The sequence below is a fragment of the Centropristis striata genome, chromosome 24 (genome assembly GCF_030273125.1).
Source record: "Centropristis striata isolate RG_2023a ecotype Rhode Island chromosome 24, C.striata_1.0, whole genome shotgun sequence".
Taxonomy (NCBI): domain Eukaryota; kingdom Metazoa; phylum Chordata; class Actinopteri; order Perciformes; family Serranidae; genus Centropristis; species Centropristis striata.
In genome coordinates this window covers 19090593-19110977 of record NC_081540.1, presented here as the reverse complement: position 1 = coordinate 19110977, position 20385 = coordinate 19090593, and the positions used below count along the sequence as shown (strand labels likewise).

General features: G+C 41.5%; 2 protein-coding genes across 4 annotated transcripts in view; one reads left to right on the top strand and one right to left on the bottom strand.

Moving 5' to 3' along the window:
• The window catches only part of raph1b (Ras association (RalGDS/AF-6) and pleckstrin homology domains 1b), a 58679-nt gene extending 44374 nt beyond the window's left edge, over positions 1 to 14305 (top strand). For all 3 annotated transcript variants that reach the window (XM_059327795.1, XM_059327792.1, XM_059327793.1), the window contains 10 exons: positions 4083 to 4160; positions 6094 to 6253; positions 6512 to 6633; positions 6931 to 6996; positions 7081 to 7224; positions 7777 to 7887; positions 8406 to 8504; positions 8608 to 8728; positions 9034 to 9170; positions 9695 to 14305. In XM_059327795.1, coding sequence (XP_059183778.1) covers positions 4083 to 4160; positions 6094 to 6253; positions 6512 to 6633; positions 6931 to 6996; positions 7081 to 7224; positions 7777 to 7887; positions 8406 to 8504; positions 8608 to 8728; positions 9034 to 9170; positions 9695 to 12496 — 3840 coding nt within the window. In that variant the 3' untranslated portion in view covers positions 12497 to 14305. The remainder of the gene's footprint in view (positions 1 to 4082; positions 4161 to 6093; positions 6254 to 6511; positions 6634 to 6930; positions 6997 to 7080; positions 7225 to 7776; positions 7888 to 8405; positions 8505 to 8607; positions 8729 to 9033; positions 9171 to 9694) is intronic.
• A 947-nt stretch (positions 14306 to 15252) lies between these two features.
• spp2 (secreted phosphoprotein 2) overlaps positions 15253 to 20385 on the bottom strand; it is a 6228-nt gene continuing 1095 nt past the window's right edge. The window contains exons 2-5 of the mRNA XM_059327551.1: positions 19603 to 19772; positions 17965 to 18081; positions 15540 to 15588; positions 15253 to 15433 (exon numbers count right to left, since the gene is read on the bottom strand). Of these exons, the coding sequence (XP_059183534.1) occupies positions 15330 to 15433; positions 15540 to 15588; positions 17965 to 18081; positions 19603 to 19772 (440 nt within the window). The 3' untranslated portion in view covers positions 15253 to 15329. The remainder of the gene's footprint in view (positions 15434 to 15539; positions 15589 to 17964; positions 18082 to 19602; positions 19773 to 20385) is intronic.

Sequence of the window (20385 nt, the reverse complement as noted above, 5' to 3'; positions counted from 1 at the left end):
ACTAGAAATGGGATATCTCTGGACTTTGGAATGGTTGGTCGGACAAAACAAAGTTGTTTCTTCCCATTAAAAAAAACGGCGTTTTACCAAAAAATGTTAACTTAAAAAAACAACATTTAATTAAACCTTAAGATCGCATGCCTCCAGTTTGGAGAAGCAGGCAGCAGTACCAACACGAGAAGCAGCAACACATTGTTTTAGCAGCTACCAAACTCCATTGATAAAAACAGTAATTTTATCTAATTGAACACAGGAGTCGCAGGTCCACCACTCGCTCAATCAGTTAGTTTATTTGTGTTATTACATGACTTTGGTGTTGTAAGAGGAACATTTGGATTCACCAAATGTCACACAAAAGCACAAACTAACTAACCAACGAGGTGGTGGGAGACCAGCAACTTATGTGCTCTGCTGGGTAAAATTGCTGTTTTTGTCAATGGAGTTTGGTGAATTTGAAGAAAGTATAGAAAAGTTCCCAGACCTTAAGATTTCAATCGCATCTTAAAGTTTTCCTCCATGGATGGAGTTGTCTTTGACTGAGGACCTTGAATCAAGGTGTTTTTTTGTTTTTTTGCACTTTCTAAAAATATATAGACTAAAGCAATGATTCCCAACCAGGGGGGAAATTGCTCTTTGCTAGAGTAGAATATAAACAATATAAATACAAATGCCAGTCTTAAGTAAATAGATATATGTAAGAATATAGATCTAAAATGTGAAATAAAATAGAGATATTTTACAATATAATAAAATAGTAATATAGAAATGTAGTTATGTACAAATATGTATATGTAACAACAGTGTAACAAATTGAAATTTTGCACATTTTTCATGTAGAAGTTCCAGATAACACATAAATATTACAAATAAAGTTATAATAAAGAGCAAGCACAGAAGTAAACAGGTAGCTAAAAGTAATCAATAAATAAATGAAAAATAACTCGGCATAATAATAAAAATAATGCTAAAAATAACATAAATGAAACAGTTGAAATAGTTAGTTTAAAGTATAAAAAGCTGTGTGTTTATGTGATCCGGGAGCCCTCTGTGCTCCGTTGTTTATGATACAGTATCACATCTGTTGATCCATCATGTGTTGGTCCTCCAACGCTCCCAACAGTCTGTTTTACTGTAAAGCTCTTGGCAGCTTCCGCAGCGATTGTATTGGTTGCAGCCTTCGGCTCCCATGCAAAGCTTATGCCGATCAGATGTGTTCAGATTTTGTGGTTCAAAGTTGGCGGCCCGTCGATTGTGATTTATCCTTCCTGAGCTACGAGACACACAGCCAAGTGCAAAGCAGGGGAGTCCAAGAGAGGTGGACCACTCGGGCCAGAGCTTCTTAAATCCTACTGAGCAAGAGCATTTACTGAATATGAGACAAACCACAAATTATGCTAATCTAAGACAGTGGAAGGGTTCTGGAAAACTCTGGAGAGTGATTTTGATTATTTACAGGACTTTAAAAGTCTTTTTAAAGACTTCAAAACAAAAGACAGCCTTGTACTATTTATGTAAGAGCGGTCGTTGGCATTGAATTGCAGATTTCCTTCCAAAACCCCTTCAGTTATCTCCATTTATTTGAATGTAACAGATGCCAACAGTGAAGCTGGCTGCGGTAATATCCCCACGATTCATCAGCCCTCAGCCAAAACCTTGGAGGGGCCGGTCTTTCTATTACAAAATAATGAAATTAATTGAACATTTCAAGGCGAGGTTTGTCTGCAGAAAGCTTTTGAAAGGAAGGGAGAGGATGGATGGCCCGCGGCGGACAGGCTGTGAGGGAGTTTATGTGTTAGTGTTACACTTTTCACCAGAGAATGAGACTCAGAGGGGGACTCACAGATCCTCTCGCTCTTCTGCAAATCAGAATACTGAGTGAGCGCGGGATGTTTGGGAACAAGCAGAGAGAGTGGAGAGACATCAAACGGAGAGGGTGCCAAGATCCCCCCCCCCCCCCCAGCTAGGCAGAAGAGCCTTTTTAAAACTGGCTCTGGTGTGGCTGAGTGTGAGAGCGGAGGGAAAAAACGCCTGTGGAATAGGAATCAGATTAATGTCCAATAAAAAGCAGGGTGGAGGTGTCATGTGGAGAGGAAATAATGGAGGGGAGAGGGCTCACAATTATGGGGCTAAACCCAGAGTGTGACTCAGATTGACTCAGGACTGTAATCTGCACAACCCCCGTGACATCGCTGTTTCTCTAACTCAGCTATCCTCAACCTTGGGGTCGGGGCCCCAATTGGGGTCGCGAGATGATTTCTGGGGGTTGCCAAACCATTTTGGAAGTCAGCTCTGTCTCCACTGTGTCTTTTTAGTCTTTTTGGTCACTTAATGTCTTTTTTTGGTCATTTTGTGTCTTTTTTTGGTCATTTTGTGTCTTTTTTTGATCATTTTGGGGTCATTTTGTGTCTTTTTTGGTCATTTTGTTTCCTTTTTTTGTCATTTTGTGTCTTTTTTGGGTCATTTTGTTTCTTTTTGGGGTCATTTTGTGTCTTTTTTAGTCAATTTGTGTCTTTTTTTAGTCATTTTGTGTCTTTTTTGATCATTTTGTAGTCAATTTGTGTCTTTTTTTTGTCATTTTGTTTCCTTTTTTTGTCATTTTGTGTCTTTTTTGGTCATTTTGTTTCTTTTTGGGGTGAGCGGGGGTCGCGGACAACATGCATGTTAAATTGGGGGTCGCGACTCAAAAAGGTTGAGAACTACTGCTCTAACTCACGCTCACACTCGCCTGACTAACAGCCCGTGTTGGCCAAACAGTGTTTGCATTAATGTGTAAGTGCCCTGAAGCCGGTCATGTGGAAAAGGTAGTCTGGGTCAAGACGGATATGGGGGCGGGGGTGAACTTGAGTTAAGAGGCTTGGGGAGCGGTTGTTAAACCCCTCACTCCTTCTCTTTGTACACACACACACACACCACACTTCAAATATTCAGCACTCTCCGTCACTGCCATTTACCAGCGTCGGTCACGGTCCCCCCGCTCGTCCTGATTGGCTGCAAGGTCTTGCAGTAGGGGCTGCTGGTTGGCTGACCCCCTCATTCTACTATTTTTGTGGGGATTATGCTCTATTGATTGGGCACGCTCCCAGACCCCTGCATCTGCTATAAAGAGAGGAAGAGGGTGATGGAGAGCGAGAAGCAGGAAGAGAGAGTTGGAGGGTAGACGGGGGAGGGGCGTCGTCCTCCCTACTGTCTCATTTGGGGTTTTAGTCAAGTTGTGCTCATCTCAGGCGCACATGTCTGCATGTCAGTGAACCTGTGCTGTCAGAAAGTCTCCGCTTTGGTGTTTTATTTTTGTAAGATGTGGATTCACGGCTGAATTTCCCCCTCTGAGGATCACTGTGGAGTAACTTTTTCTATGGCTGTGGAAGGTGGCAAGAGGACGAAAACATTTTTATTTTGTAAGGTTTTAAATTGAGCAAGAAATCCTTTTTATTCATTAATTATGAAGGAAAATGCATATTTTTTCTCTTTCGCCCTTGAGATGTGAATATGATCTTTGCAGCAGATCCCTGTATCTCTGAGCGGAGGGCATAGAGGCTTTCTGAGCTGATCATCCGCAGCCTCTCGCCCTTCGGGGATCTTCTACTATTGTTTCCCTTCTGCTGTAAAGCGAGATCAAAGCCAACCACTGCAGCTCCATATGAACCCAATATGGAACCGTAGACGGCAAATGGAGCGCCATATTTGAGCGACCAATGTCACAATAGCTGCGATTTAGCGTCACGGCAGTTGCGTTTGATCGAATATTGGCACACAAGTGATACACACACGTGGAAGCTTACACAACCTGCGGAATGGAGGTGATGGCATCTTGCTGGAGGGGGCAGGTAAGCATCCAAAAGCATGGAAAAATTGGATGGATTTTGCATTTGACGCCATGCGCCATCATGCCCAAGGCTTGTGCATTTAAACGGTTGAGAAGGCTGCTTACTATTTAATGAAGTTGTGTGTGCATGATGTCTTATTCCTGCCAGAGAATTTAATGAAAGACATGAGTGAAGAGGATGAAGCAAGGCTATGAAATCAGATTTTGATTTTCCGTTGACATGTGTGTGTATTAACAATGCTCCTGTATGTCCATCTAGGAGGAACAAGCTGCCAAATTGAAGGCAGAGAAGATCCGAGTCGCCCTGGAAAAAATCAAAGAGGCACAGGTCAAAAAGGTAGGACATCCACACTCTAACTGACCGCTTCTGCTTCTTTGTAAAAAGCCCGTGTAATATCTGCTGTCTCGTCACATTCACTGCATTTTCTTTGTGAACTTCATTCACAGCGAGGCGGTGAAGCGCAGAGAAAATAGGTCATTGCAGTGTTTGATTATGTGTGTGTATCTGCCGGGGAGGGAGCAAGACATCAGAAAGACGCTTCAGAAAAAGAAAAAAAAAAGAGCGCTGCAAGACAATGCAGACTACACAAAATTATTTACCACATTCAACCAAACAAGTGCTGGTTTGGGGCGAACAAATGGGGCACCCTGAAAGCCATGGCGTGTCTCCATTAGGAAGTCCGTATGGGACTCCATAGACAGGCCAGAATGATCCGTCTCAGCAGAATGGGGTCTTTTTTAGATGCAATGAATAGTTGAGACCCAACAGTGTTTGCAGCAAATAGACTGCCAAGTGAATACATTACAAGATAAAGAGTGCTGGTACTGGGTGCTGTAAAGTATTGTGTTGCAGTCACAGTCTCACAATTTGTCATATTTTGGATTGATGACATTGAAGCAGTTTGATGGAACAAGATAGACTCTTGTTGAAGCAGTGGGTTTTTTCTTTTTTTCTGCCAGACTTGGGGGTTTTAGGGGGTCCCTCCTGTGAGAAATGTAGGTCAGACTCCCCATGTTTTAGTCTCGCAGCCTTCCCGGCTTTCTCATTGGTCCAAGCCTCGCTTCAATCAACCGTACCCACCTACTGATTGGATGTCAGGGCGCCCTGTAGGAGGGGACAAACAGGAGGTCAAGGAATTTATTTGGTTTCACACCAGGACAGGTCTTATGTAGGCTGCGATTGTGTGAGATTTGGCACGTGTTTGTCTCGTTCAGATTAGTTTAAGCTGGCTTGCTACGGAGGATTTCCGGTTGCCTATGGATCCAAAACTTTAAGATTATTGGATTTTAGTGGCTGTATATGTGACATAGTGACTTAAGTGACCCAAAAAATAGTTAGAAGTATTTGGAACAAGCACATGATCAGTCAATCCTCAACCTGATTCTGAGGTTTAAACTGCAAAAAATAAATAAATAAATAACTTATTTATTGAAAATTGCATTGAAGGAGGTTTATGAACTTTGGGGGTTATTGCTACTTTGGTCAAGCTAAAGATTTTTAATATATTGTTATTAATGCCCCTGGGTCATTTTATGCAAATATTCAAAGTATTTTGCACACATAGGCTCTCTCTCTGAGAATTAATTTGTTGTTTGTAAATTTTATTGCATTATGGTGTACAGTCATGTTGGAGTAAACATTTGGTTTGAATGTGCCAATTATAAAAAAAACATTTTATATTATTTATGCTAAAGTACATACATAGGGATTATAATGGTGTCTCTAACTTTTAACTTTTAAATCACTCCTTTCTGCTTTTTATTTATTTATTTTAAAAAGTATATATTTTTGTGTGTTTTTCTTACTACTCATCGTCTTTTAATTGTTTTTTTTGTGTCTCACTTAAGATTTTTTTAATTTATTATTATTTTTATTAGTTATATTGGAAGAGCTAATTTTCAAACAAAAATGCATATTTTTTATTTATTTTAATAAAAAATAAATTGTGCATCTGCATTGTGCAATCGAGGTAAAATCAGTCTGTTGGTTTATGTCTATGTGATGTCTATCTGAACTCTGCATTTATATATTTAATTATATAAATATGTCTATGTACATGTGAGTATTAGGAATCAATTCTGTTTTATTACTTAACAGTAAAATTGATTCTATAATAGGGAGGGTAGGGGACTCTGAGCAGAAACACGTAGAATATATTGTCATATATTGAGTCTGTTCAAGTGTTTCTGGGCTATATTACTTTAAACACCTATTAATCTGAGCCTCGAGCAACTAAAAAATCCCTCTCCTTTCCCCACCTCTTCCTCAGCTGGTGATCAGGGTCCACATGTCGGACGAGAGCTCCAAGACCATGATGGTGGATGAGCGGCAGACAGTCAGACAGGTGCTGGACAGCCTGTTGGATAAGTCCCACTGTGGTTACAGCCCCGACTGGTCTCTGGTGGAAACCATCACTGAGCTACAGATGGGTAAGGGAGGAGACGGTTTCCACCACACCTGAGTCAAATAAACATTGTTTACGGTTTGCTTTAGCCTGCAAATTCTAAAAGTAGACACTGCTTGTGACCTCGAGCTAATTGTCAGGCTTATAGTTAAAGGTTCTGCCCCACCCGGCAAAAACGACACTCCCCGGAGGGAGGAAATTAACTGCACATTTGCAACTCGGCAGAAAAACTGCACATCTTGCATCTTATCTTCATTACCTCCTTCCTTTCTCCCTCTCTCAGAGCGCATTTTTGAGGATCATGAGAACTTGGTGGAGAATCTATTAAACTGGACGCGAGACAGCCACAACAAGCTCATGTTCATCGAGCGCATCGAGAAATACGCTCTGTTCAAGAACCCTCAGGTGACCGTCCGCCCATTACACCTCAGCACACACACATAGGAGTGAGAGGACATATCATCGTCTCAATACCCCTCTTTGTATTCAGAATGTAAAGCTGACAGCATATGATATACACACATTGTTTATGCATGCTCGGTGCATGCACAGCCCAGAGAGCCAGAGAGTGAACAAGGCAGTGTGTTTGTGTAGGAGAAGTAGGTCAAAGCTCTAAAGCGAGTAAAGGTGAATAATTTATTTAACATAAGACGAGGTGACTTCCCCCTTCCTTCTCTCACTGTTGCTCTCAATCATTTCCAGAACTATTTGCTGGGGCGGAAGGAGACATCTGAAATGGCTGACAGGAATAAAGAGGCTTTACTAGAGGTGAGAATACACACTTTCCTGTCATTTATGCGCAGGAGAATTGCTCACAAGATAATCTGATATCAACTTCCGTGCATCGATCAGGAGTGTTTCTGCGGCGGCTCGGTGTCCGTGCCGGAGATCGAGGGCATCCTGTGGCTGAAGGAGGACGGGAAGAAGTCGTGGAAGAAGCGTTACTTCCTCCTCAGAGCTTCAGGGATCTACTACGTTCCCAAAGGCAAAGCCAAGGTCAGTGAGACTTAAAGCTCACGCCACTCAGACAAAATGCTGGAGAACAGAACTCTGGTTATGAGAACCAGATTCACACAGACTGTTCTGTGGTATTTCCTGTTGCTGATGCATTGTTTTTGTTGTGTTCAAAGTGATCACTCACATGTGCTCTATTTTTATCCTCCAAAGTGATTTTCTGACTGACTTTTCAGTTGCAGCAACTCTGTGTGAGCTCAGCCATTGAATAAACCACTACATATTACATTTAGATCTGTGTAATTAACCTCAAAAACATGCACAGTTTGACTACAGTGGGATTCAGATCCTCTTAGCATATTTTTTTAAAGCCCATTTAGAGCACTCATGCACAAAAAGAGCATGTGCTCCAAAGATACTTTTAGTCCATTAATATGTGATTAAAACTTTTGCGTTTCATGTTGCAGAAATGTTCGATGTGCTTGTAGGAAGTCACAGACAGCGTATAACTTCTCCACCCTGCACAGAGCAGCAGCTACACTCCATCTTTGTCTCTTTTCTGAGGGAATTATGTGTCATTCTTCTTCTCTGCAGGCTTCCAGAGATCTCGTGTGTTTCCTGCAGTTGGACCATGTTAACGTGTATTACGGTCAGGACTACCGCAGCAAATACAAGGCTCCTACTGACTACTGCCTGGCCCTGAAGGTGAAGCCCTATCTTTATATCTGATTTGCAAATGTCATGTAAATGCATCCACAGCATTTTAACTGAGACACTGACAGGGTGTGAATTTCTGGATGTGAAATAGTGTGAACAAGTCCTGAGAGACTTATTAGAGCTTCTCTTCCACTGTCAGACAAGCCTCTCAATGCTGCCATTAACCTTCCATTATTAAGTATCTTTCTATTATTTGCAAATTGCTTCCAAGCAAGTCAATTAGAGTTGTTTAATTTGACTTGACTGCCTTGTAATAAGTAAATAAATTGGTACTCACCGTCTCATGTGGATGTAGGAAAAGATTTTCTCATAAATGGTCAAAAGTTGCTTTAAGAACTGTCACATTTTATTCACTGTGGCCTCTAATATACTGTATATAAGTCTATATAAGAAGGTAGAACTCAGAAATGTCTTACAATTTTTTTTAAAGACATGAAAAAAATGTTTTGTTGGTGGACATGTAAGGAATGCATAGATATAAAATATATATGTACTTATTTTTGCAGCATCCACAAATCCAGAAGAAGTCCCAGTACATCAAGTATCTGTGCTGTGATGATGTCAGGACCCTGCACCAATGGGTGAATGGAATTCGCATTGCAAAGGTACGTCAAATTTCTAATGGTTTAGTTGTGAAAAGGACCTAAAAAATGTTATCTAACAAAGAATAATATCTCTCTCTCTATATGTGTGTTTGTGTGTGTGTAGTATGGCAAGCAATTATATGTGAACTACCAGGAAGCCATGAAGAGGACAGAGGCGGCCTACGATTGGTCCTCTCTCTCTACCTCCAGCATTCGATCAGGCTCCAGTTCTGCCAGCATACCTGGTTAGTTTAATGCATCACTGTAATACATTTCAAAGCTTTAGAAGAGTAAATAGAATAGAAGAAATTGATGTAGCAGAGGCAGATATATGCTGATTTATTTTCTTATGCTCCAAAAATGCATCCTACATTTCCCACGATGCAACTGAGGGGCACCATTTGTTAGAATATTAGTGAGACGGTCGGATAGTCTGTTATAATTCAAGAACTTAAATGGTTGGGAAGCAGCAAATAATAAGAATATCTCTTATAATTATTATAATAGACTGGTGTCAGAAGGTCTTACTGTTGTTGGTGTGTGCTTCCAGAGTCCCAGTCCAATCACTCAGGCCATTCAGACAGTGGAGTGGACACAGGCTCCTCTCATGGCCGGTCCCAGAGCGTGGTGAGCTCGATTTTCTCTGAGGCCTGGAAGAGAGGGACCCAGATCGAGGAAAGCTCCAAGGTATGGCTTTCTATCAAAGACTGCACCTGTTCTCATATTATTATCTGTGACAGCATAGAGCAGTGTGATGCATTATTCTAATATCAGCTAGCTGGTTGCACAGATTTAAATTCAGACGTCTCAACTCGAGAGCTCTCAAAGGCACAACTGCATCCTGCATCCACACATTTTAACCAAAACTAAGACAATAGAAAATTATGACACTTGAATATTACCGTTTTTTCCATCCATCCGTTTTCATCCACTTATCCGGGGCCGGGTCGCAGGGGCAGCAGGCTGAGCAGGGCATTCCAGACGTCCCTCTCTTTATTATAGTTTTTTATATATTTAAAAGAGGAGGCCAGAAAATCTTACTGTCTTACTAATTATCAAGATGAACTCCTGGAAAATGTTTTGGAAATGTCCTGGAAGGTCATTCAAAAGACAGAATGAAATAAGCGATAGTGCATAATGTGAAACGATATCATACAGCCCTATTACAGAATGTTATTCCCACCATTGAGCTAACTCTTTTTTCTTTGCAGCATATGAGAATGGAGAGAGGGGCCACCCTGCCACATGCTTCCCACGGTCACCGACATCACAGCCAGCATTCAGTCGACCACCAGGCCCTGACGCCCCCGCCCCAACTGCAGCCGCAGCCGCAGCCGCAGCCTCAGCCACAGCCGCAGCCTCAGCCGCAGCCGCAGCCACAGCCTTCACCTCAGTCCTACCAACAGCACCCACCACAGCCTCAGTCCTACCAACAGCACCCACCACAGCCTCAGTCCTACCAACAGCACCCACCGCAGCCTCAGTCCTACCAACAGCACCCACCGCAGCCTCAGTCCTACCAACAGCACCCACCACAGCCTCAGTCCTACCAACAGCACCCACCGCAGCCTCAGTCCTACCAACAGCACTCATCACAGCCTCAGTCCTACCAACAGCACTCATCACAGCCTCAGTCCTACCAACAGCACCCACCACAGCCTCAGTCCTACCCCCAGACACCTACCCAGCCACAACACCACCAGCTGCCCCCCCAGCCTCACTCTCCTCAACAGGCTCCCCCACCCCAGTACCCTCAGCGCCCTCAGCAGTCCCCACAGTCTCCACAGCCGCACCCACAGACCATCAGCAACCACATGCCCCCACAGGAGGAACAGCTGGCTCCTCCTCCTCCTCCACCTCCCCCTCCGCCCCCTCCTCCCCCACCCCCAGTTCAAATGGTGTCCCACCACTCTCCAGCTCCCACCATGTACAAGTTCAGCACCATCAACCGGCTGCAGAACCAGAAGGGCTCCCAGAAGCTGCCCGGTCACCTCGTATTAGGTCAGCAGGTTCTACCCCCAGCGCCGGCGCCGCCTGCTCCACAGGTTCCCATCAATGTGAATCACATTGCGGCAAGGACTAATGTCCCGCCTCCCCCTCCACCTCCTCCACCGCCTCCTCCGTCCATGCCAACCCCTGGCTCAGCCATGGCTGTGTTGAGGCTGGGTCCTCCCAGTCCAGCTGCCCCACCCTCCTTTATTCCTCCACCCCCAGCACCTCCACCTGCTCCGCAGACCAATGGAGTAACATTTCCTCCACCTCCTTCTCCCCCACCACCACCTCCTCCACCAGCTCCCATGAGCCAGCCGGTCTACTCCACCGGGCTGAAGCAGGCGCTGAAGGAAAGGTTTCCCAGCCCGCCAAGAGACCTCCTCTCTCCAAATGGAGGTCTCGAGGAGTCCCCACCACCTGCACCTGCTCCACCACCACCACCTCCTCCACCTCCACCCCCGCCACCACCTCCTCCTCCCCCACAGCAGTTCCCAGTGCCAGCCCAGTTCCCACCTCCTCCTGCGCCGCCACCAGCACCACCCAAGACCTTCACCCCAGGCTTTGTCCCTCAAACTGCCCCCAAACCCGTGTCGCCTGTCTCCCCGTTTCCTCCCGCCCCACCTCCTGCCACCCTGGGTGGGCCAACCCCACCACCTCCTCCACCACCTCCTCCACCTGCACCCTTCAAGAAGCAGTTTAGCCTCCAGGCAGGCCACACCTCCAGCCACCCCCCTCCCACTCTCCCAAAGCAGCACAGCATGTCAAAACCATCATCGACAGGAGCTGCGCCGACCATGTCTCTAGTGAAACAACTAGCAAGTCAATTTCCAGGAGCTTCATCCCAAGTAGCCAATCACACAGAGAGTCCCAAAGCCCCCCTCTCCCCTCCTGCAGTCAAAACCAAACCAAAATGGCAGCCTGGAGGTGGTCAACAGCTGCAGTCTCCAGAGTTCCCTCCTCCTCCTCCAGACAGCAGTGCTGGCTTCACTGCACCTGCACCTGCACCTGCACCTCCTCCTCCCCCTCCTCCCCCGCCGCCACCTCCCCCAGCACCTGTCACAGGCCCAACCCCACCTCCACCTCCTCTCCCTCCTGGAAATCTGGGCTCCGCCTTGGGGAGATCCCCCTCTGGGTCCTCCAATTTCGGAGGCAAGAAACCTCCTCCGACCCCACAGAGGAACTCCAGCGTCAAGTTCAACGCTTCCTATGATGAATCGAGGAGGAACCTGCTCAGCAAGTTTGGTTCCCAGAACAACGCCTCCCCTCCCCCCCCATGTCCCACCTCCTCCTCCACTGGCTCCCCTTCCAAGGACCCTTCAACTGGACCCCGTGCTCCCCCAAAACCAGGCAAGCTCAACCTGTCCAGCCTGCCTTTGGCACTCCAGGCCAAAGTGGGCCAGGTGAAGCAAACCGGTGGCGACTTCCCTTCCCCTCCACCTGATTGCGCCTACTTCCCACCTCCTCCCCCAGCCTCGGAGCTCTTCCCCCCTCCACCTCCACCTGGTAGTGACGCCCACAGCGGAGGACCTCCTCGGGTAGCCGTAGTCAACCCCCAACCCCAGGCTCCCCCTCCTCCTCCACCTGTCTCGCTTGTCAGCAACTCAACATGGGGGAAGAGCTCGCTGAAAAAGACTGCTCCACCCACACTGGTGCGGCGTAGTAACACCACCCCAGAGCCCCCTCCACTCTCCCCACCTCCTCCCACATCCCCAAAGGGCAGCTCCGGCCAGCCAAATTTCCTGGAGGATCTCAACCGGACACTGAAGCGAAAGTCAGTGGGGCGCCAAAGTTCTCTCAACACGGCCGGCCTCACGGGCAAGTTGGACCCTGCGGGGACTATGGACGACATGGCCCTGCCGCCGCCGCCCCCTGAGCTGCTCCTGGACCAGGGAAAGCAAAGCAACGGAGGAAACGGCGGCTACATGTCCGGAAACATCTCAGGCTATGCAACGCTACGAAGAGGACCCCCACCTGCACCACCTAAACGGGGGGATGCCACCAAACTTACTGGAGAGTGTTGAACTTTGAGATCAGGACATATAAAGACGGATGAAGAGACAATGAAAGAATATATGGACGTGGACATTCATTCGTGAAACTGGAGGGAATTCCTTCAGTCCTCTTGGGATCACAATGATAAATAGATGACTGTGTATATACTAAAATCCAAACCAGATCAATTAGTGTTTGCTAATTATTGCAGTTTTTTAACATGCTTGGCATTCTGGATCAGTGGGGTTTATAATATTGGGACAATTAAGACTGGAGCAGGTAAGTTTGAGGTCTCAGAAAACGGTCGTTACATTTTCTGTGATTGTCTAAACTCTCTAGGAGACATTGTATCGCCCTGTATGGTAAACCCCACCCATCTGGCACACTAAGTAGATTGAAATAATACGAATCGTGCAAATATTACTGGATCCAGGTCTGAGCCAAACCACGTTATCCGCTTCTTCGCCATAAGTTTGTGCCACGTACTGGAGACAAAAAAAACAAAAACAGGATCTTTCTGCTTTGGTACTGCATGGACTTCATGTAAGAACAAGCTGCAAAACAAGACGGTGTGTGTGCATGTGTGAGAGAGAGAGAGAGAGAGACGCATACATGCATTGTGTGCTCGCATGTGTGTAAGTGTGGTTACATGGTGGTGAAGTAGTTAACCATTAGAGAAGGCCTTCATGGAGCGGGGACGGTTAGGTTTGCTTTTATATAAAATTATTTAATGATCGATAAATGGAAGGATTTTTTTTATGAGTCTGTCTTTTAATAGCTGGTCAGCAAAGTCTAGAGAGGATGGAATGTATATGGGAACAGGAATTATGAACACATGAAGGCAATTTAAAAAAAAAACACAAAAAAAACATTTCTAGACTGTTTCACAGCTTCTTGGCAAATGCAAATCAGAAGGAAGCCTTATCCCCAAAGTCTTGCACAGAGGTCAAAGCAGAAAGGAGATTTCTTCCAAAGGTTCAGCAGAGTCTGGACTGTGCAACTGGAAAAAAACAACACTTTTTTTAATTTAACAGACTGTAAATGTATGTGGAGGCCTGTGATCTTCGTGGACTGTGTGAGTTCCCCGTGCGTTGGCTTGATTTCGGACCTTATCCTTCAGTTTGTATCTGTACAGTTGCAGCTGCTACTCGGTTTCCGTCGGCCCCCCGCCGCCTTCTAAAAGTCACATGGTGTTACAATTCAGGAAGTAGAATGTACAGGTCGGATTCAGTCATGTGAAGTATCTTATCCACACGAGGTGACGCAGTTGAAAAACATTTGTCTGGTTGATGTACAGAGCGTTAAATCATGTAACAGAAATCATCGGACTGGCATTAGACTGAATGTTGCTTTATGTGTCTGTCGTATCTTCAAGGTGCACGAAGGCTAGCTCTTGATTTGCACCTAAAGAAACAAAGAAGGGTTTTAATTTCTCGCAGCAATGCCTTCATTTTTAGGGTGCTAGTTCTGTCCTTTAAGGAACTCATCATCAACATGTCCTCGTGCGTCCGGATGACATATCAGTAATATTTACAACTGGTTTTAAATCGGCTCTCGTGTGGAAACGCGTGCTTGAAGTGTCATGAAGATTCTCCACACCCCGAGCCCTGTTGAACATGCTATTCTTTATGTCCTACTCGGCCACTCGAAGGCAACGTACCATTTCTTATAACTTAATATCATTGTCTTTAACAGGATGTTTGCTACAGTACAGTATGTAAGTTATTATTGATGTGCTGATGTGAACATGTGGGGCCAAGTGAAATGAAGAAAAATGGTTTGCAGATGTGTCCTCTTGCATATAAACTGAAAATCACAATATAAATGTTCAAACCAGACTTCAAGTCTGTCTGAGTCCTCATTTGTTCAAATTGTTTTGATAAGGTGCAGCTGGGAACATCTGCATAGGAGATTCAATGTCATGCAGCTCAGCATCTGGATGTGAAAATGGGAAGTTTTTTAAGTGAGCCTTAGACTCCCTCTAGTGGCCTTATCTTGTCCTACACTAAGAGAAAAACCAGAGAAACGGCATTTAGAAGCCTTATGGAAGCCAATTTCTGCTAATATGGGATAAAAAAAAAAAGACTTACTGAGATACTTAATCAGTATTTCAAGACATTATTATTATTTTGAGATACTCATTATTTTTGACAAAGTTTATATTTATATTGGTATTCAAAGTCATTTTTAGATACAAATTTTTTTTTGTTTTAGTTTGTCATACCAAGATATTGAGTTATTTTGAAATATAAGGTCATTATTTCTCTATTTTGAAAGTTTCTAATTATATTGCAATACTAAATTATTTAAAGATAATGAATCATTTTTTAGTAACTTTTGTACAAAGTAAAAAAGTCTTTTATTTTGAAAGTTTCTCATTGCGATAATAAATAAAGATAAGATATGATATTAAGAAAGTTAATCAATATTTTGAGAAAGTTTCTCACCGTTTTACTATCCTAAATCATTTTGAGACGCCAAATAATTTTAAGAATGCTTCTTATTTTGAAATTCCATTTTTTGCAATATTTATTCATTACTTCAAGATCATACTAATTTTTCTTTGAGAAAAATTAGTTATTACTTTTAAATTTTCACGTTATAACGACTTACATGATTTATTAATTATTTATATTTTATATAACAAGGCTACATTCTGATCTTTGTATCGTTTATAGCCTATTAGAATAATTGAAATTATGGGGATTGAACCCTGAACTCCAAAAGGTCATGAATCATCATAATGTGTTTACTAATTAAATATCACAAAAAGAGACAAAAATGATGAGTGTGCAAATTCCATTTTTAATTCAAGTCTGTTTTCTGATCAGCACCTGAACATTTCCAGAGTTTCCTGAACTTTTACACCAGGTAGTTGGAGAAAGTGTCTCCTCTGGGTGGGACCTCCACTGTCTGACGGAGGAGGGAGCGGCCCGGCTGGGCGGGTGGAGGAGAGGCAGCCGGGGCTGTTGGGAGATATTGGGGCTGTGGTTAGTTCACACACACTGAATCTCACACTGGTGAAGGTTTAATGAAAAAAACATCACCATTATCATTATAACGGGTGTTTACCTCTATTTACAAATGGGATGTTGAACTGGTGTCTCCCTCTTGAGAACGTCTGCGGAACAAAAGCCTTGATGTTATTCACACGCATTAGGATATTTATTATGTTGTTGCCTAAAAGTAAAGTATTTTTTTTACCTTTTATAAAGTACAGGTTTATATAAGTTAGTTTGCTGTCACTCCAAAATTGCCTGTCATCTTTTTCACTTTAATAATCTTTAATTTGCACAAAAGAAATACTGAATAATTTTTACATTTTGTAAGATGTTATATAAGGAAAGTTTCTCATTATTTGTATCAAGTTTATCATCAATTCACTATATCAATATCAATATAAAGTAATTATTTTGAGATACTTATTTCTTTTCTCATTATTTTGGTATTCATAATCATTATTAGGGCCTCGGGGCAATCGCACCGAGCACTGGTCCCTACAGCAATATCTGTAGGGACCAGTGCTGCACTACTGTTATACTGTGGATTTCTTCTTCTTCCTCTTCCGGACGCAATTTCGTCCCGCTACTAGTCCTACAACTTAAAGAGTTGCAGGACAAATTATACATCAAAACGTGCGGTTTGATCGGGATCGGTGTGCTATTACTTTTCTCTACAGAATACGTCGCGAAAATTTTTTGCATTGAAATGAATGGGACGGCCAACAAAAAATGAGCGAAAAAGAACAATCATTGAAAATTTTTAAACGTCTACTTCTCCGGCATAATTTCACCTAGAGACTCCATTTAAACTTTAAACAGTAGACACAAGTCTTGTGTATTGGTGTATTAATCCACGTTTCCAGTTTTTTATCAATCCCTGTTCAATGACCATGATCATTTTTGGAGAAATTCTGAGATTATAATGGTTGTGTATTGCACGGAATGTTCGTGTCAGTGTGTGATGTCATCGCTCAGAGTGTAGAGGGAGAGGTAAAACTGTCAAAAAATGTATTTGAAAACTGCGCTCCAGGCCGCAAATTCCACTCTACAGAAATAATTTATACATAGAAACGTAGGAAAATTTGTCTTCTCACTCACAATCCTCTGGTAAAGCTGTCAGAGTTATAGTTTGGGCGGAGGACGCCCAGATGCACCAACAACACGCACCAACTGCCCCATTGAGTCCCATATTAAAAACGCAGGAAGATTTCATAAAAAAGGAGATCCAACTGTTTTTTTAGATTGCTCTAACAAAGCCATTTTTTCGTTTTTCTTCATAAAAAACACACATAGACGTTCAGGAAGAACTCAGGACGTTCAAAGTGAAGTCGGATCAATGATAGGTATCATGGTTTTGCCAAAAATGCTTTCTGTTCGAGGCCAGAATTTTCAGTTTGTCGACCTCTGGCTGCTCAGTGTGGCAGAACTGTCTCCACCTTCAGTTAATTTCAGTTGATTGCTCTGCTCTGATTGGTCGACTCCACCTGGTTGCCTAGCTACCAAAGCCCCCCCCCCCTCCAACACGGACATTTTAACTGAATGCCTAAAAGTAAAGTATTTTTTTTACCTTTTATAAAGTACAGGTTTATATAAGTTAGTTTGCTGTCACTCCAAAATTGCCTGTCATCTTTTTCACTTTAATAATCTATAATTTGCACAAAAGAAATACTGAATAATTTTTACATTTTGTAAGATGTTATATTATTTCATATTATTGTATTATTTTTTTGATCAAGTTTATCATCAATTCACTATATCAATATCAATATTAAGTAATTATTTTTAGATACTTATTTCTTCTCTCATTATTTTGGTATTCATAATCATTATTTTGAGACACAATGTACTTTTTTTTAAGTTTGTCATTTCAAGATACTAAGTTAATTTATAATATAAAGTCATTATTTTCAAAATAATATTGTGATACTAAATAATTGTTTAGAGATACTGAATCATTTCGAGATAAGTAAGAAATTATATTAAGAAAGTTTCTCTTTATTTTAAGAATTAGGTTTTTCATCTGTTTACTAGTAAATCACTTTGAGATACTAAATCATTTTAAGAAAGTTTCTAATTTTTAGATATGCATATATTACTTTGAGAAAGTGGCATTATTTATGCCATAATAAATAAATCCTTTGAGATACCAAGTCATTATTTCAAGATATGTAATTATTGTAAGATTTTACTGACTGTTTACAATATATGTAACTTGCATTTTGAGTGAATAGAGGAATTAAAATCTTTTCACACCTTTTAAGTTATAATTATATCAGACTTCTGTAGGTAGAGGTTTATTTATTGAAGTCAGTTTGCTGGACTTATTTAATAGAAAACTCCCCAAAATAGAAGGTCTGTCTCCAGCTTTTTCCACTTTTTGTTGTAGCTGATATAATTTGCTATGACTTAAAATAAAGAATTAGCTTGAGAAATTTGAAAAAAGGAAAATGGAAATGAGTGACTGCAGTGCTGTTCTCCCCTCTTGTCTGTCTCACCTCCTCACTGGACTCTGAGCTGGAGCTGGAGCTGGAGGAGTCGGGGCCACATCTGAGGGACATCACCTGGGCCGAGGTGGTCGAGATCCGAACCCGACTGGAGCAGGAGAAGGAGGGCTGAAGTAAAGAAAGAGGACGGGATTTTAAAAATAAATCTGTGTAGGCTTGCAACAAACTTTCCATGGGATTTAACAGGAATTTATGGAAATAAAAAGGGAATTTACAAAATTATAGGTTGGCCCTTAACAGGGAACTTAAATATAGTTGTGGAAAATATATCTTAGCACAATCTTGAATAATGAATTTAAAGCTACCATCAAGACTGTGGTGATAGAGACATGCTTGTTTTTCTTAATAAGGCTCATTATGTTTGAATATTGCACTTGTTATTGTGTTATACTGAATTCGTTTTATTGTAAATAGTAATTTTCTGACACTTTTGTTGAGTTTTTGGCTGCTATTTTGGCCAGGTCTCTCTTTAAAAAGAGATTCTGAATCTCAATGGGACTTCCTGGTTAAATAAAGGTTAAATTAAAAAAAATATTGACTAAAACAACCAGATTTCATGCAAATATACTTGAATATTTACTATTCTTCAATCACTTGCGTGAGTAAAGAATTGATTGCTCAAAAAATGATTAAAACTTGATAAAGTTCTAATAACAAGTACTGTATATCTGTTGAAATGTCACATTGTTTTGATTTTGAATATCTCCAAAACTCCCCAGCTTAACTTTTCATGGAAAGTTTCTGGAAATTTACCGGAAATTGTCCACCCCTCTGCAACCATAATTCTGTGTAAAGCAAGTAAATCACTGTCCCGCTGCATCATGAGCAGACCTGAAACTCAGCCAGTAAATGTCTGCCAATACAAACAGTCAGCTGCAGCAGTCTGTCAACATGTCAGACACACGTAGCAATCTACGCTGATACTATTAATTATTTAACTGATATTTGCAGAAGAGCATTGAGTTTTTTCCCAGTTTTTTCCCATCAAGACTTTAGATGAGCTTTTTACTGTTTGTGACGCCAGAAAACAACCCGTAATAATAAAACTCAACCCAGGTTATTGTTCTTTACCCCTGAGGATATTATCATCATCATCAGACATTTTATTGAGTAAGATAAACCCCTTGAGAGGAATCCTCTCGTTTTTGAGGGGGTCCTAAAGTACATTACAAAACAAAACACTCAACAATTTACAGACATACAACAACAAAGACAACAGGCATCAACACAAACATAACAAACAAAAAATGAACACAAGAATAAACACAAGAATAATCACAACCTCTCAATGGCCACAAGTTGGCCATAACATTAGCCTAGTAAAACTGAAAGAAGTAACATAATATTATTGTAAATTGAAATTGCATTTCTAAAAATAAAAAAATAAATATGACATAATATTATCTGAAACGTGCAGTTTAACTCAAAATAAGAAGACAGGGCATATTTAAAACTATGAAAAGACGTCAATGATTAAATGCTTTTTTACCAATTGTTTTGTTCACTGTAGCAATGAAAAAGAAGTACTGAGATGAGTGTCATAATTGACATGTTGAGGAATATGGAATCAAAAATTGTTTTAAATAGACAGGATAATTGCAATGTATACATTTTAATGAATTATCTCACCACAAAGAAGCCCCGTCTGAAGGCGCAGGTCTGGGGGTCGCTGCTGGAAGCCTTCACACACTCCGTCTCTTTAATGCCAAACGCCATCAGCAGGTCCAGAGTGTTCAGGCCCACAGGAATACCTGGACACAAAAAATAGTAAATAGAATCCACAAAAAAACTGTTACTACCTCCAATAACAGTAAAAAAAAAAATGGAAATGAGCTTCCATAGGCTGAGATACTAAGTCATTATTTTCAATGATAGAATGGAAATGTCTATAGAAATTATGATAAAAATATAAATAAGTTTGTATAAAATCTACATCTGCTGTGTACAATATGAGTAAAAACACAATGCATCAAATCGAGAGTATATTTACAAAAAAAATTAACATACATTTTATGGTCTTTTACAGTTTTTAATTGAATATATGTCACAAAGGATTTGCAAATTATTTTTGTTTTATTTGTGTAAAACAAGAACTTTTTTTGGAATCTGGGTTGTACAATATCTAAAAATATATATGGAAAAAAAGGAAATAAAAAATGTAGGAATGTGTATATTCCAATATATAAAAACAGTGTCAACAATAATAATAAAGCTGAAAAACTATATGTTAAAATGCAATGATGATAAAAATAAGAGTATACAGTATACATTCAGAGTATTCCACTGTTAAGTCAGTATTGCAAAGTTAAGATTAATGAATAAAGTATAAATAAATGATGATGTTACATCTGCTAACGGGTGAAATAAGTCCAAGAATCAGTTAAAAAATGGGTATAGACTTAGAAATAAAAT